This window comes from Lutra lutra, chromosome 6, assembly GCF_902655055.1.
Source record: "Lutra lutra chromosome 6, mLutLut1.2, whole genome shotgun sequence".
Classification (NCBI taxonomy): Eukaryota; Metazoa; Chordata; class Mammalia; order Carnivora; family Mustelidae; genus Lutra; species Lutra lutra.
Genome location: NC_062283.1, coordinates 4,251,042 through 4,269,012, shown reverse-complemented (window position 1 = coordinate 4,269,012; position 17,971 = coordinate 4,251,042). Strand labels below are relative to the sequence as shown.

Genomic DNA, 17,971 nt, shown 5'->3' with positions numbered 1-17,971 from the left:
CTCTCAAGCAGACTGTGAGCTGAGCACGTTGAGGGAGGTAGGAAGTGGCCAGCTGTGGGCCTGGACACATGGTTCTGCGAAGGGCCAGGACCGGCTCCTCTGACGTCCACAGAAGCAGGAGCGAGGGGCGCGCCTTCCGCCATGGCTTTCTTGGCGCACACCGAAGTCTCACAACAGCCTTATGACTTCTCCAACCATTTGGAAGCATGAAAACCGCCACTGGTGCATGGGCAGCAACAGGACAGGTCCCAGGCCAGCTGGCCGACTCCCACCAAGGGGAGCCCCGCACAGGAGGCATGAAGTACCCCCCCCAGCTCCGAGGTGGCATTACAGAAATACACTTGATTTAGTCTCCTACGTGCTTTCCTGCGATTAAGACCTGGTCTGACCCGGGAAATAACGTAGAGCACAGGGCGGCCTGGACCATCCGGGACCCCCGTCCTCCGGCTGGCAAGCCTCCAGTGCTGCGTGCCTTGCGGGATCTTCCATCACAAACACAGCTGGCCTCTTAGCCCCCGGGTTACATCCTCTTGCACCAACTGTTAGGGTCTCGTGGGCAGCCCTCCCAGGAACAAATGGTCCAAAAGGCCTGCCAGAATTTGCTGTCCACCAGTTGAGGGTGGGAGGTCCTTGTGTAGTCAGGGAGGAGCGTGGAAAGCAGGGGCTTGACAGCTTAAAAAACCTGCATTCAGTTCCCAGACCTAGCACTCTGGCTGTCACCTTGCACAAGGTACTTAACCTCTCTGGGACTCCAGGTCGTTCCCTGCAACATGAGAATAATCGCATCTACTTTCCAAGGTTGACTGGAAGGACCCGACGGGCATCTCTAGTATGTGTATTATGCACATAAACACTGAGCACACGCTCGCTCCCGTCTTCGTCACTGCACTCCATCCACCTGCTCTTCCGCAGTCTTCGAGGCCAGAAAGTCCCGGTGGCACACAAAACCCCCAACTCTGCTCACAAGGCACCCCGGATACTGAGTTTATGAAGATAAATTCTGGTGTAAAAAACATCACACATTCCAGATAGCAGACTGAACTGACTAACAATGCGGAAAGAGGAAACCTAAGCAAAGAAATTATGTTTTAAATAAAACAGTCTTACACTTACAGTACGTTCCCCAGAAAGTACAAAACTGCAAGCAAGATGATCTCACGAGGATAAATACAACCAGAGAGAACAAAAGCACTTGCAAGCTTCATTTTCTTCAGGGACCCACAGGAACTATCTTCTCATTTGTTCCCACTCTGATGGTTTAACACGGCTTGTTTAATCCTCTTGCTCTTCCACTTAATCGTGGTAAAGCCATCCCAGTTTCACAGAAACTTGTTCACCAGGATACTCTTCAGGTGTGTTCCCGCCTGAGGCCACAACACGGGTTCAGATCCGTGATGGGCCCCACCTCTAATCTCTCCAAAGAATGCCAATGGGCCCCTCCCGGGCCACCCATCTTGGTTGGGTAGAGAACCCACCTTAAGGCTAGGTAGAGAACCACCATGAGCCAGCCACCTCCATAGGCTACGGTTCACCCCAGGTCACTGCTCTGTGGTGTTCTGTGATTGGGGATGGTTTTTCCCCCCCAAACATTCAAATAAGATTTGGTTAAAAAAAAAAAAAGTTTAATATGTTTTTTAAACATATGAAGTGAATGTCTATGTCAATTTGTTATCACGGAAAGAACCTGTAGGCCAATGATCATGAACATACCATCCTAATTAAGACAGGCTGTATTTCTGATTTTGAGACTATGTACAAAGTTGCTGAGTCATTATTCTTATCTAAGGCAATCCAAATGCACGGCCTATGAACATACTCAATAAATGCTCCATCAGTTAATAATCACTTTTATCATGTCTAATGTACACTAGGGCTAGGAGAGGCTTCAGGGTAGTTTTTTTGTCTAGAAGAAAGAAAAGGCAAAGAATGTTGCCATGCAACCTTCAACTTTAAACCTACAGGTCACTAAGCCCCCACGTCCCTTTCTGTGCCTCTGGTCCTTGTCCTGTGATTCTCACTCAGCTCTCGGATTCCCAGGAGCTGCTGTCCACAGAGGACACAGAAACAGTGGTTGGCCATAGCCAGGAATAAAGGTCCCGGGGGTTTCTGCTCTGTTCGGGTTTCTTGGTCAGCACAGAAAACTTGCTACACAGAAGACAACCCACACCTCCAATAAGCTATTGTAACAGACACAGCAGCCTTGGGACTGTGGGGGCCCGACCAGAGAAACCATGTCTGGAAAATCGTCCTTGAAGGCAATCACAGCTCCCAAGAGAAATGAGACTCTCTAAATGTGTTTAACTTATCTAGAGGTCTGCAGATAGACGCAGGTGTCCATCCTTACTTTCACAAAGGTACTATAAACACTGTGCCAGCTACAAAGCACAAACTCTTTTAAGTACATACCTCGTATCTCACCCAAACTGTATCCCTATCAGCAAGCATCTCTGCTAAAAGAGCAACGTTAATGTTTTGTTTCATAACTCAAACGCTCCAAGAAAACAGATCTTTTAAACGCAGGGACACACATCCAGCCCGCTGTGAAAGGACCATAATGCACGATTCTCACAGGAGTTAGCTCTGTGTGTTAACTCCCATTCACTGGTCCTGGATTCAGGGATTGCTGGGGGTAACCTTTGAGTTTACAGCTGCTTCCTTATCTGTCCTTTGAGCAATAGCTGAAGGGAGAGCCATTTCTGAGGGACCCATTCACGGAAACCTTTGGATTCCCTCTTTCCATCCTCTCTCTGCTGAAGATGGTGTCCTGATCACTGTCAAACTCCGACTCGGACACCATCAGGCTGGAGTTGTGCTCCGTGCTTCGGTGTTTAATACCTGGGGAGAAGCAGACAGATGCATCTTGGGGGAAATGGCCTTTTCACTCCCAGCTGCTGTTCTGGTCGTAGGTCCCATGCACCCAGCTGTGCTCTCTGTACCTTCAAAGCAACACTCACAACACGGCAGGGGTTAGAGGCCCTGGTGAGCAGCAACAAGGGCTTTGAGTCAGCCCTGAGCTTGAGCCCAAGCTTTGACACTTACCAGCTAGCTGTGTGGTGCTGGACAAGATGCCTAACCTCTCTGGGCTTTCAGTCTCCAGCACCATCAACACTGGGAGACGGCAGGCACGCACTCCACGGGTTCGGGGTGCGGACTCCGTGAAACAGTGCGAGTGAAGCTGAGGCCCAGCAGTTAGCACTCAGGAGGTGCTCAGTAAGTAAGAGCTGTTAGGGTTTTAAGATTCGGTTCCATCAAAATATTTTGGGTAGAATATGTGATTGCTTGTGGTCAAACTAAGAGACAGAAGTGGTAAAAGATGTGACCTCTGCTCTCAGAGAATATCTATTATAGTATCTAGCTAAGTGTTTAAGACAAAGGGTCTAAGACAAAGACTCATGAGAAGACAGTTCAAAATAGGCATAAATGTTGAAAAATCAACCTCACAGGGATCAAGAACGGATAAGCACACACCGATCCACCAGCATTGCTTCAGGCCGGGATTTAGACAGAACCCAGGAGGGTGTGAAGTGTGCCGAGTGGCACCAGAAATACTGGGAGAAGCAGGTGGCCCGGCCCTACCTGCCACGGGCCCTCGCTGGCTCGGTCACTCCCGGCCAGTGGCTAAGCTTTCCTATGTCTCAGTTTCCTCTTCTGTGAAATGGGGATCATCACAGTACATGTCTCAGAGCTGCTGGCCGCCCTGGGATTAAATGGGTAATGCGCATGGAACAGGATGTAGTACGTCTGAAACAGTTACAGTTACTGCTCTCAGATCCTGAGGGTCTGAAGGGGTCATCAGAGTGTTGGGGACAGGAGACAAGAGACTAGGCGAGACGGTGGGTGGAGTGGGAACAAGGCACCAACAATAGGTTTAGAGCCCGGCAGGAAGAAGAATGGGGGTTGGGACATGAGAAGGACAAGGTTACTCTAGGAGGAAGGGGGTGACATAATGCAACCTGAAAGTGTGCTGAGAGGCACCTGGGTGGCTCAGTTGTTAATCATCTGCCTTTGGATTGGGTCATGATCCCGAGGTCCTGGGATGGTTAGTTTCCCATGCTGACCGGTGAATAGTTCATTTATTTCTGTTCAAGTAGGACTATCTGTGTTTATAAATATAAGCCCTGAAGATTTAAATGCTGAATGTGTTGGAAGCTTAGCAGTTGCAAGTTTACACAACAAATGGGGCAACTGGCCAAAGAAAGGAAAGCCCAGAAGATATCGAGGGTAATTTCTGTCATTTGGACCCTTAACGATGTTGGGGAACTTAGCAATGGTAGAACAAAATATTCAAATAAAAATGATCAACTTCCGTCTTGAATTTCTTTGACTCAGGGTTTTCCTAAAATTTTTGAAACCATAGTTAAACTTGAGGTAAATACTCAACCTTTATTTTATAGCGGAGAATTCTAGAGATAGCTATTTTCCTTAAAGCTTTCCTGTGTGGAAGTTTTGGAAGTTGACTCTACTTCATTAATTTTGTGGGTCTGAGATCACTTTTCTGCAAATGGCAGTAAAGCTGTTTTGCTCTTGAGTCAGAAATCAGTCCCCGCAGATTTGCAAAAGAGCCATTTTACTGCTAAACAGAGGGAGTTTTGCACTGTTTTATGTAAACACGGTTCATGTAAGAAAAATGTGAATTTCCAGTGGTACTGATTAACTAAAGCATTCTATCCAAAAATGCAAACAAAAATAACAAAACACAGATAAAATTAATTCTAATATAAACTCTGTTTTTGGCAACTCGGCACTGATGGTGGTTGAGGTATCTTTGCATCTATGGTTATAAATTAAAGGCTAGATTTATACTTATTTTTATATTAAAACATTTATTCACCACCTGCTATGCGTGAAGGACAGTGGAACCAGATCGCAGTGACGGCCTCGGGGCTCGAGGTTGACACAAATGTGGTTTTCAGCTTGTACTCACACTATAGCTAAAGAAGGTCACTAGCTAATATTAGAGCAAGTAGTAATGTGGTAATAGGGGTCTCCAGAGGTTAACGAGGCCATCCATGTGCATTTTAGCTGAACCAATGCCTAAACATCCCCGTGGCTGAGCGTTTCCCTATCATGAAAGTGTTTTCATAGGGAAGAAGATTCCCCCCCCTTCACAGATGGTCTAATGCATGCTGTCAGTACTTCCTTTGTTGTGTTTTTTGTTTTGTTTTTTAGATTTTATTTATTTATGAGAGAGAGAGAGTACGCACGATCAGGAGGGAGAGAGAAAATCTGAACCAGACTCCAAGCTGAGCCCAGAGCCTGATGTGGGGCTCGATCCCACGACTGTGGTATCACGACCTGAGCCAAAACAAGTTGTTGTCAGATGCTTAACCAACCGACTGAGCCACCTGGGCACCCCAGTACTTTGTTTTGACCTAAAGGCTGTGATGAATGAAGCCCTTAAGGACCTGTACATGCAAACCACTCTTCCTTTCAAAACTGGTACGAGAAGGGGTGCCTGGGTGGCCTGCTGGTTAAACATCTGCCTTTGGCTCGGGTCATGATCCCGTGGTCCTAGGATCGAGCCCTGCATTGGACTCCCTGCTCAGCAGGAAGCCTGCTTCTCCCTCTCCCACTCCTGCTGCTTGTATTCCCTCTCTTGGTCTCTCTCTCTGTCAAATAAATAAATAAATCATCTTTAAAAAAAAAAAATTAAGCCCTCTGAGCTCTTAGGTCTACAGCCGCTGTATAAAACTGGTGTCCCACGATGTGATGAGAGGCGAGCGCACACATGCACTGATTAGGTATGTCCTCATGTCCGTTTCCCTGCCAGAGCCCCTGGCCATACTCCCCAGACGTCAGCCACGCGGACCTCGGTGCTCGGCCAGTCCCGTCCGGGCTGCTTCGGGATCACCCTCTCTGGCCGGGGCTCTGTGCTCCCCCGGGCCTCACTCGGTGTCTGCGCAGAGGGCAGGCACTCAGCATTTACTACGGACGTTTTGCATCTCACGACTTTGAAAGTGATTATGTCCCTCTGTGAGGATGCAGTTACAATGCAGGTTATGAAGGACCCATACGAGCGCTAAGAAGCCTCCGACGGCCAGGAAGGAGAGCCAGCAAGCTCGTGGGGTGGCCGGGAGGTGGCTCAGAGCATCGGGGTCTGCGCTTTGTGGCGACAGTGTTGTGTGGAAGCTGGGGTTCACCCACGTCTGGCTAGTCCGCTAAGGGCAAGGCTCCAAGCTGGAGCCTGCCGGTCATCTGGGCGCATCTCTCGGGGAGCAGACCTGCAGGGCACAGTGTTCAGAGGCGAGCTGGTGTGGAATGCTGTCACACGCCCCACACCCCAACCACGAGAGAAAAACCTGCTGGAAAAGCAGTCTTTGCCTGCGGGCATTCGACGGGGGCTCAGTGGACGCGAGGCCTCTCCGTCCCTCACCTGGTAAGGCCTCTAAGTGCGTCACCAAAATCTCACAGAATCTGGATACAACTATGCCGCCGTCGCCTCTCCGTGGGCCAGATGTAGGTGCTTCTTCCCGGAAACTCAGACTCACTGTTCCTTCCCCATGAACTTGCCGGCTCCCACCCGTCGTTCCGCCTCCCACCAAGGCAGCGCTCAGGGGCGCCCGCACCCAGTCCGCTCAAGGCCCCGGGAAGCATCCCACAGGCCATCTTACCGCGCTTGGGCCTCAGCTCCATTCTCTCCTGCTCGTCCACGCTGTCCAGGATGGTATACTTGGTTTTCTTTCTTATTTTAGTCCTTTTTCGTCTGAAAGGAACAACAAAAAGCTCGACTCAGATTCTTAGGGAACTGGGAGCCAGGAGTTAAAACAGTAGCGGAAACGCTCGGCCTTCAGAACGCAGGGCTCGGCACTGGTGGGAACGCTGTGCGCACATGGCCAGGTCTGCGTTCCGGGCACCTGAGGCACCACGCGGGTCCTGAACACACACAGGAGTGGCACGGCCACACCCCCGGCGCCCACCGACCTGCGGGCTCCCGGCTAAGCCCGGGTCTGACGAGTCCAGGCCCCCAAGGGCCGTCCTCTCAGCACCTTCGTGCTGGCACAGAGAGCTTTCCCGTGAGTGATTCTTCACTTGGAGAAACCTGGATGCCCACACTGGCCCCCTGAACCTATACTGGCCTAGAAGGTCCAAAGATGCAAAGATGATGGAAACTAGCAACTAGGGGGTAACAAATCAACCAACCAGAAATATAGCAGATTCCTAAAATTAAGTGGCAACAACCCAGGATTTCATTTTCCACAACGCATGAGAACAACTGGGCTAGTCCTTCGTGTGTCATCCTGAGCTTCAGGGGATTATGTGAAAACACACCTCAAAGCCGTGGGGAGGTTATGCTGAGGACAGTTTTCCACAGGCAGGTGACTAAGAGAATGGGCCCCTAAGCCTTGATTGAGTGCTCACCAGCTGTGACTGCAGGTTCCTACCGGTAAAATAGGAGTAAAAACAGTCCCCTTTTGTATGGTTGCTGGGAGGACTGAATAGTGTAGAGAGCGCACAGCTGACAGAGAATGGCAGATACTTAATATTACTTACTAATACTTAAAATGGTCACAGTCAAACACTTTCTTAATCATCACAGTCATCTGCTTAATACATATGGTCACAAAACTGCACAATGTGTATTTTTTAAATTTTTCATTTATTTTTATTTTTTGCAGAACTTTGGAAAGTGAAGCACAGCAGGGTGCCCATGGTCCCAAATGGCTCTAGAAAACTTCCTGGGATTTAGGCCTCTGAGTGCCTGTGCTCCAGCCTTCTGCAATTCACTATTGGGATCACCATAGGGAAAGCAATCACAAATAAAACCAAGAAGATAATATAAGCAGTTTCAAAATATAACTATTAATTACGATCACATCTTTTTTTTTTATTTTTTTTTTCGGTATTTTTTTTTTTTAATTTTATTTATTTATTCGACAGACAGAGATCACATGTAGGCAGAGAGGCAGGCAGAGAGAGAGAGAGAGAGAGAGGAGGAAGCAGGCTCTCCACTGAGCAGAGAGCCCGATGCGGGGCTCGATCCCAGGACCCTGAGATCATGACCTGAGCCGAAGGCAGAGGCTTTAACCCACTGAGCCACCCAGGTGCCCCACATCTTTTTTTTTTAATCATTATCTTCTTTGGAGAGCATTTAGTGTTTTGTGTAGGATGGTGGTGTTTTGTGTAGGATGTCTTCCCGGGACTTGAGAAATCACTGTCCCTACGAATCTCCTCACAGAGGACTGGGCACAGGGTTCTGGAAGATTCAGACCAGGAGGCAGCTCAGAGGCTTCTCGGAGGTCAGCACCCCCCAAAAAGGAAGAAGGAAACACCTAAAGCAAAATTCCTCTTCCATGACCCTACTGCCTGGATTAAAGTTTTGCATTTATTCAATAGGATTGAGATAGAGTCCACTGTTGCATCACACACAAGAAGCAAAATCTAAATTTGCATTGTACGCTTCTAGAACTCCTCCCTCTCCTGAGGTCTGATGGGCTACTCCAGGAGTGTCTCAGTGAACAAAGGTGAGACAAAGAAAATAACACTAGACCTGATACAGAATCCCTGAGCCTTGCAGGGAAGCGGAAAGCTGCATAAGGAAAAGCAGCCGCTGGGATTATTGCATTTATCCGCCCCACACCCAACGTGGGTCTTGGACTCATGACCCTGAGATCCAGAGTCCCATGCTCCACCAACTGAGTCAGCCAGGCCCCCTTATAAAGGACTCTGAAAGTCTAGTTTGTCTTCATGTAAAAGTGATTGTCAAATGGTTCAGTAGCTTAACAAACCCAAGCAAAGGCTACTACAGCTGTTGAGTCCCATTTCCTGGTGTGTCTTTATCCCAGGGCCATGAAAAAAGGAGCGGCCACGTACCTCCTGCAGTAGAGGCAAAGCCAGGGTACGCCCCCGGTCAGCCCGAGGACAGTGAGAGCCAACGCTGCCACGTAGAACACACTCCACTCTGGAAAACAAGAAAGCCAGAGCAGACACGGTTACACGCTGTTCACAAAACAACTTTATTTCTGTGTTTCATGATGTATATTAGCAAGTTCTTATGACCAAAGGCCATCTGTTGGCCATTGGTCTGTCTGCAGAGCATAAACAAGGTACAATATAAACAAATCAGGAACAACTTAAAAGTACCCTACTTTTGTCCAACTGGGTCAGGGACCTCCTGGGGTATATTTCATGCTGACTTAAGGACAGAATTGTCAAAACCAAATTAATTAAAATGTATGCTGTGAACACCCATGTATGACACACCAAAATATTAATTCCATAATCACAAAAAGCACAGCTCTCCCCACCAAAATAGCTCTGGCTCAGTTTTTAAACAGGCAAATAAAATATCTGTCTGGCTGCCTAGGACACGAAGACACTTTTTAGAGCCAGACAGTAATTCAGAAACTACCTGATCTGTATTCCTCCCACATTCTTGTACAAATCCAGTGTAAAAAGCTTTGCAACAGCAATTCCGGACAGAGAAACCAAGGGCCCAAAGATAAAGGATTAACTCCATTAAATACCTGCTCCTTGGAAAACCCATCCAAGGGCTGGCTGTTTTCAAATTTCTCAGCCATATACGTCCAACCTGGATCCCCACGGCAACAAAATTACTCTTGGAAATAGACTGGCATTACAATGGATTCCTCCCTAGAGGACACATCAGGGCACCGGCAGGGCCAGCGGAGACAGAGGCTCCCATTGTTGGTGCAACCTGGGCAGACATCCCGGAGGAGTGGGCCTGATTCTGCTGTTCATCCACGTCCAACAGGCCCACACCAGGAAACACTTCACCAGAAGGCCAACTGAGCCCAAGCCAAGGCAGGGGCACCCGGACAACGGCCCCAGAGGCACAAAGCAATGCTCTCAGCAAGGCTGGGTACAGTTAGCCAATTGTGCTCTGCCCAGGGGGGTTTCCTTATCAGGAAGTTTTATGGAAGAGCCTAGGTCCACAGGCATGGTAGGTGTGGGGAGGATCTTAACTCACTCCTCCTTGGCTTCAGGTGAGGAGACCGGAAGGTTTACAGTGGCCGAGTAGGGCAGATATTTCGGGTATTGCAAAAGGCTGTGTCCCCACACGCCTCGGCCACAGCCGCCCCTGCCCCGGACTCACCGCAGTTGCTCTCCCCATCCTGGAGGTAACGCTGAATCAGGTTCTCCATCCACAGCTGGGAGCACACGCAGCGCTTCGTGATGGGGTCACAGTGGCCGTGGCCTGAGCACCGCAGAAGGCAGCCTGCAAGAGGTGGGCGCGGCTGAGGCCAGCGCAGCGGCGGGCAGAAGCGGGGCCTGACTTCCGCCCACTGTGCTTCTGCATTAGCTCGGCCCCGACAGACACATCTTGCCGAGTCAAGAGCCTCTATGGCCTAGAGGGGGCCCAGGGGGTCTCTCCCATCAGGAAGCAAATGGCAGAAAAACAACAATCCACACCAGGCGACAAAAGCCTTAAAAATGTAGCCAATACATTTTTTTCCCTGGACCTCACACTGGTGTGACCAAGAAAGATGGCCTCTGGCCTAAGAAAGATACATGCTAAGAATTTATACATTCTAAGAAAATAATTGGGGATATACACAAAGATTTGTCTACACTTAGAGCATTACTTATGGTCCGCCTCAAGTCCCTGAGTAGAGGACTGCCTGAGCACACCCAGGATGGAGGGCTCTGCAGCCGTAAGTACCCTACTGAGGGAGAAATCGTCAGAGATTTGGAAAAAAATGATCGAGATTTGATTTGAGGTTAAAAAACAGATTAAAAATATTTATCCATTATCCCGATTGTATCACGTTTCCAGAGATGGACGAACTGGAAGGAAATGCATCAGATACTAATGAAAGTTAGGTTTGGAGGGTGGGGATTCTAGGCTCAAGAACCTAGAGAATTGTTTAAGTTTTTTGCCTCTCTGAATTCCAAATTTCCTATAATAAATAAGGCATTACTTTTGTAGTTATAAAAAAGGGATTATTTTAAAAATTACGTTAGTGTATGTTGGCCTTACGCACGTCGATTCCGGACAGACATCCGACACAAGCTACACCGTACTGCCCAGCATCGCGTGTCTCTCATGATGCTCACAGTCCTCGGCGCCTGCTGGAACAGCCGCTTCAACATCATGAGGGATTCACATTCCTTATAAGGTCATGACTGAGAACTTGGACAAAGACCACATTTCTGACTACACCCATGGTGCCAGGACAGGTGAGCAAGCAAGGGGCTTAGACGGAGATACAGTGGAAGGCACTCAGAAGTCACCCTGCATTTCCAGTGGTCTATGAAACACCACTGTCACACCAGTGTGAGGTCCAGCGGAAAAACTGTATGAACACAGCTTCTCCGGCCCATAACACTTGTCTTTACCACTGTCCTGACTGCTTAAATATGAAATTTCTGACAATGACCATTATCTGGAGTATAGTTTTAAAAACCCACCCATGACCACTGTTGGTCTTGCTTCCCTCAGAGACAAAGAGCAGTTGGCAAATGTGTTGGAGGAAGCCCACCATAGAACTAAACGTACAACATGTTTCTGGACGCTAACGTGAAAATGGTCACACCTCACTCCTCTTTCCACGCCAGTGAAACTTAGCCATGCCTGGCAAGGCTGAGTCTGATTCTTTTATAATATTCCCAGAGGAATTATCCCATAGGCATATTCTTGGAGGAATGAAGTTTGATATTTAATTTCTAATTAAATCAATATTGGACTTCATGCCCAGTCAGTCCAAAAAGACTATGTGACCTCACCTCTGTCCTGTCAGACTGCAAACAGATCTTAGATCCCCTCCCCTGAGAAATCTGCCACTTCAACCTCAATGGACATTTAGGTTTCTGTAAGATTCTCGATGCAGTGAATTTGATGGGATGTTTTGCTCAGCGCCACCCAGTTCTGAATAGATAGCCAATATTTATATTACTTGGCCCTTAAAAGAAGGCACATTCCCATAGGAGACATACCTGCTGTGTCGATCCTCAAGACTTTAAAAAGCAAGAAATCAGCCTTCTCTTTTGAGAGCCGTCTGTGCAAATTTCGGACCACGTCAGCAGCTTTGAGAACCTTGAAAGGCGGCCCACTCTGGATGTAAAACACAATGATGGTGCTGCAGAAGACAAGGGGAGAGGACAGCCACGCGGTCAGGTGGCGGCCGAGAGGACAGGTCTGCCCTGGCCCTCTGACCGGTGAGGGTCTTGACTGCCCCGGCTGGGTGGGTTGGCAAGGACACAGGGCATCTCTTGTAGGCCAAGGAACTGATCCGTGTTTATTCACGAACACAGACTCCTCATTCTAAGAGCTGTCTAGTCACTGGGTGACAGACACACCTCTAGATTAATGGGGCAATATGCGGTGTGTGGAAAGAGACTCAGCCGTCACAGGGCAACGTCAACTTTTATCTTGGACTGAGATAGAATTTACTTGCACTGGCACTCGCCCTTCTAAATGGTACCCGGCATTTGCATATTCACCGCACTGGGCCACCATGGCTGCCATGTGACTCAGAACATCGTCATCCCTTCCGGACAGAACCCTGTGCCCATGAAGGAGTGACCCTCCATGCCTTCCTTTCTCTGGACTCTGGCAACAAATCATTCTCTTTCCGTTTCTCCTGGTCTGACTGTGCATTTGCTACACGTCACACACGAGGCACTCTGCTGTGTTTGCTATAAATGACACACACACAAGGCGCTCCACGTCCTGCTTCTTCCAGCAAGCATGTGGTGTTTGCGGTTTATCTGTGTCCTTCTGTGCACCATGACTTCCTTCCCCTTGATGCCAAACTCTAGTCCGTTGTACCGACATCCCTCACTGAATTACCCGTTTAGCCACTGATGACATTCACACTGTCTCCCCTTTTTGGCTGTACGGATTCGGCTGAATGTGTAAATGTTGGTGTGCAAGTTTGTGTGTGGACACACACTGATTGTTTCTCTTGGATATGGACCTAGGAGTGGAGTCGCCAGGCTGCACGGTAACTGCTCAGCACTGGTTTCTACACTGGCCGCCCAGCTCTGCAGTCCCACCAGCAATGCAGAGGGTTCCGATTTTTCCGCATGCTCACCAGTATTTGTTCTGGTTCGTTTTCTGGATTAGAGCCACCCCAGTGGGTGTGAGGTGCTTCTCAAAGGGGTTTCACTTTGCATTTCCCAATAGCTCACGATCCAGAGCACCTTTTCATGTGCTGATTAGCCATTCCTAAGTCTTCTCTGGAGACCTTTCTATTCAAATCTGTATTGGTTTTCAAGGTTGCCATTAAAACTGCCATGAACTGGAGAGCTTATCACAACAGAAGTTTATTTGCAGTTCTGGAGCCTCAAAGCTCAAAATCAAGGTGTTGTCAGGGCCATCCTGTCTCTGCAGGTGCTAGAGGAGAACCTGTCCCACACCCTTCTCGTGGCTCTCAATGGTGGGCGCTCTGTGCTTGCTGAAGCATCCACCTCACCTCTGCCTCTGTTGTCACGTGGTCATCTCCCTGTGGTTCTGTTTCTGAGTCTCTTCTTATAAGGACACAGTCACACTGGGTGAAGGGCCCACCCTACTACAGCAGTATGACCGGATCTCAACTATCTCTGTCTGCAGAGATCTTGTTTCTGCAGAGGCTCACACAGGTAGTAGAGGTCAGGACGTAAATGTAGCTTTTGAGGAGACATAGCTTTTGAGGAGCCTACAAGTGTTTGTAGCATGAAAGGCTGCTGGATTCTATCAAATGCTTTTTTCTGTGCCTACTAAGATGATTGCATGGCTTTTATCCTTTATTACAGGACAAAAGGGTTTATTACATTTATTGACATCCCCTGCATGCCTGGGAAAAATCCCACTTGGCCATGTGTCTACTACTTTCAATATGTTGCTGCACGCAGTTTCTAAGTATTTTTTTGAGCATTTCTGCTTCTATATTCATAAGGGATATTGGTCAGTAGTGTTTTTTTTCCCTTGGGAATGTCTCTGGTTTTATTTTTAGTTCTTTATTTTAAAGATTTTTATATACTTGAGAGAACGAGCAGGGGAGAGGGGCAGAGGCAGAGGGAGAAGCAGACTCCCCACTGAGCATGGAGCCCAACGTGGGGCTCGACCCAGAACCCTGGGGTCACAAACCAAGCCGAAGGCAGACGTTTCACTGACTGAGCCCCCCAGGTGCCCTTCTGTCTGATTTTCATATCAGAGTAAAAACTGACCTCCTAGAATGAGTTGGAAAGTGTTCCCTCCTCTTCTATGTTTTCAAAGAACTTGTGTAAGTGGTGGTAAATCTTTAAATGTTTGGTAGAATTCACCAGTGAAGCCATCTGGTCCTGGGCTTGGTAGGAAGTTACTGATTCCTAATTTAATCTCTTCACTCGCTACAGGTCCATTAAGATTTTTCATTTCTTCTGGAGTCAGTTGGTATAGTTGCTTCTTTCTAGGACTGCATCCATTTCATCCAGGTTAACTAATTTGTTGACATGCAATTGCTCATAGAATAATTCTTTTTATTTCTATGTGGTTGGTAGGATTACCCCCTTTCATTCCTGATTTTACTAATTTGAGTCTTCTCTATTTTCTTGGTCAGTCTAGCTAAAGGTTTATCAATTCCATTGATTTTTCAAAGAAATAGCCTCTGGTTTTGTTGACTTTCAGACTTGTTCCATTCAATGTTTGATATTTTGTAAGTAGGAGAAATGTGTGATTTGTTTTGATAGAGTTCTATGAAAAAATACAATTTTCCTTTAACTTGGTGTTTTTCTAAGTAAACTTCAGTTATCCAGAAAACAATTCAAACAGAGTGGCTGACAGTAACTGATGCATTTTCTGTGAATGGTAGGTTTTCTTTCCCATATCCTTTCTCTTCTCCCACCCTCCCGTACTACTCATAGACTGGATAAACATTCAAAAATAAAAGCATAATTAAATAGATAAATCTTGTAAGAAATAAAGGCTGGAGGTTTAGCCTCCTAGACTCTCAGAAGACAGCAACGGTAAGCAATGTTCCTCTCACGCCGAGAGAAGCCTCAGTCCTGGAATGTGGGGCAGAGATGAAGCCGGCTGTGAGACACGTTCTGTGTCAGCCATTCGCATGACCTCCAAAGACAGCAGAGCTAAAGGACCCGTTCTGGCTGACGTTTGCTAACTCCTTCATCTGGTACATGCTCAGTCAACATTTACTGAGATCTGAAGGAGGGACCTGGAATGACACTGCCCTTCCTGCTGCCCTTTGAGCGAAAGAATGTATGGATGAGATACAAGTGTGAGCAAAACAACAAGCAAAGGAAAGAAACAGGGTCCTGCCAGACAGGCGTATGGTGCACACCTGAAGTCTGAGTGGGCCTGGATCTTCTGAACCTTAACATCTGAGTCTAGCACATTCAGCAGGGCCGCCAGCCGCCTCACGAGGGTGTCCTTCTGCTGCTCGGTCAGCTGCCCCACGCCCACCTGCAGGATCAGCTCCACCAGTGCACTCTTCCTGGGGTCTGGGAAAAGAGAGCACATGGGGTTTCCACTTGGAAATCATGCTGGACAATGTAAGGAGCGAGGCCTGCACAAGGGTTTAAAGAGTTTAAAATGATCCCTGGTATTGAGCCCCGCATCGGGCTCTCTGCCCCGCAGGGAGCCTGCCTCCACCTCTCTCTCTCTCTGCCTGCCTCTCTGCCTACTTGTGATCTCTGTCAAATAAATAAATAAAACCTTAAAAAAAAAATGATCCCTGGTAACTTCTTAGGATTAAGGTTGGACTCAGTTTACCGAACAGTACAGCGGCTGCTGTCTGAGAGTGCTTTCTCCTTGTTTTACCCAAGTCTGTGTCTATTAATTTCTTCCCGGAAGATAATCAGGGGCACCTAAACAGCCTGTGAGCTACCTTGAGATTTGGGCACTGCACACTTTTTCCTCAGGCTAGGCGGCGGCAGCTGCTGCTCTAGCCACAGTGACATGGGGGATATGGGGGTCCCTTGCCGGAGCTGCCCCCCTCTGTGCTCCCACACTGAAGCTCCCATGGCCACCTCGCATTCCAACAGGAACATAGAAGTGACACGAGATCCCAGCTCACCGTTGTGGTTTGGAGGCTGAGTCTTTCGGGGGTAAACAGCGAACAGGAGGGAAAGCCGTGCCGTGGTTCTGGCCAGGAGCCAAAGCCAGCCCCGGGGGCCACCCCACCCGGTGGGCCCCTGTCCACTGCAAAGAGCCCAAAAGTGGGCCGCCCAGATTATAGACCAGCACGTCAGCCCAGGCGCACCTGGCCGCACTTCCACGGTGGCTGTGTCCGTGTCCGAGGCCCCCTGACCGTCAACGACTTGCAAGCGGAACGTGTAGACACCCTCCACCAGATTGGTAAGCTGCAGGGCTGCGCTGCGGTCGGAGCCGCTGATGACATCCTGCAAAATAATGTCCGTTGCCAGCCAACACTCCCAACTTCAGGCCCACTGCTGATCCCAGACCTCGGAGGCCCATCTCTTTCATGTGTGCGTGACTGTAAGGGGCAGGCTGAAGAGGGAGACGGCTGGTGGGTCAGCTGAAGAGAGGGGCTCCTCAGCAACTCTCCCACAGAAAGCGCCGGGGCGCTCAGATTCTCAGCCGGGACGTCTGAGCTGTGCTTACCGAGGGCCGTCCGGCCATTACCAGATCGTTCAGTTCCTCCAACAGAGGGAAAAACCGTTGACGTGAGGGTCAAGCACCCCTAACACAGTTTTACAATAGTCTCAACTTGCGTTCCCTCCTAATGTATCACATTTACCTTCTCAAATGACCCAAGAGCCCAAGGAGAGTATTTCTGTTCCCGGGGGTTCCCAGTTCCAAAGAATTAGAGAAGAACCCTGGACGCCCCTGGTCTGCACTTGCTAAGAGAAGGGGACCCTAAGCAAAGGTAACACGTGCTCTGAACGGAGAACCTTCATCCTGAAAAGCTAATCCCCCCTCTAGCTGAAGAGCACTCATTCCAGAGGTGTTTCAGAAAGCGTAAAGCATTTGAGAGAGAGGGTGAGAGCATGCATGCGAGAGTAGGGGGAAGGGCAGACCGAGAGGCAGAGAGGGACCTCTGCTGAGCGTGGAGCCAGACAAGGGGCTCGATCTCACAACCCTGAGATCATGACCTGAGCCGAAATCAAGGGTCAGATGCCTGGCTGACTGAGCCTCACAGGCACTGCTCCCCTGGCCCCCACAACCACTTCTTTGGTGCATGTCCAAGAGCACATCTGCAACTCCGAAGTCCTTAGCAACAGCACAAATGAAAATGCGCCTACATTTATAGCCTAAGGAGTGGAGGGATCTAAGGGGAGAAATGTCTGCCAGGAGCTAAAACTTGGGTCTGTCTGGTCTGATTAAGCATGACTTGGTTGACCTTGTCCAAGACATTTTTCAAATCTGCATCACGCCTCCTGTACTTGTGAAAGGGGAATGGCAATCCTTGGCCAACTGCCCCATCTGGCATGATGAGGAGAAAAGGAGAGAACCCACTCGGACCCAAATAGGAACAGTGGGGAAGCCGAGGAGCAGAATGAGTCCCAGTGGAGACTCCACGTCCAAGTCCCCCGGGCTATGGTTTCCTACCTGACCCAAGTCCGGTGGGAAAACATCAGAGAGGGATTCCGCCTTTGCTTGAATCTAAGAGCAGCTTGCCGCCTCCAGGCCTCCGAGGAAACCAAGAAGCATAAGCACCTTCGTGGGGAGCATGGAAAGGGAGACGAGGCCCCAACGGAAATGCTGTCTAGCACTGAGCTGTGCCCAGGCCTTCACACTCATCTGCTGAAGCCCCAGCCGCTGGCGGGGCTGACTGTGCTTGAAACAGGGCCCGTGAGAAGGTAGTTAGGGTTACACAAGGTCACAGGGTGGGGTCCTGATTCCACGGGATTAAAGTCCTTGAAGGAGACACCCCAGAGGGCCCTCCCTCTCTGCCATGTGGGGACACAGCGAGAAGGAAGTCACCTGTGAGAACTCTGACCAGCAGCCAAATCATCCTGAGCCTTAACCTTGGACTTCACGGCCTCCAGGACTGGGAGACATGTCTGTCTGTCGTGGAAGCCGCCCAGTCCGTGGTCTTTCCTCATAGCAGCCCAAGCAGACTGATTCCGC

At 49.0% G+C, this 17,971-nt stretch overlaps 1 protein-coding gene across 8 annotated transcripts in view; it reads right to left on the bottom strand.

Annotated features, from left to right (window-relative positions):
• Positions 1–704: 704 nt before the first annotated feature.
• Positions 705–17,971, bottom strand: part of KIAA0319 (KIAA0319 ortholog) — a 91,506-nt gene continuing 74,239 nt past the window's right edge. For all 8 annotated transcript variants that reach the window (XM_047734041.1, XM_047734042.1, XM_047734043.1 and 5 more), the window contains 7 exons: positions 16,140–16,278; positions 15,219–15,378; positions 11,896–12,038; positions 10,055–10,177; positions 8,812–8,899; positions 6,612–6,703; positions 705–2,835 (listed from right to left, as the gene is read on the bottom strand). In XM_047734041.1, coding sequence (XP_047589997.1) covers positions 2,657–2,835; positions 6,612–6,703; positions 8,812–8,899; positions 10,055–10,177; positions 11,896–12,038; positions 15,219–15,378; positions 16,140–16,278 — 924 coding nt within the window. In that variant the 3' untranslated portion in view covers positions 705–2,656. The remainder of the gene's footprint in view (positions 2,836–6,611; positions 6,704–8,811; positions 8,900–10,054; positions 10,178–11,895; positions 12,039–15,218; positions 15,379–16,139; positions 16,279–17,971) is intronic.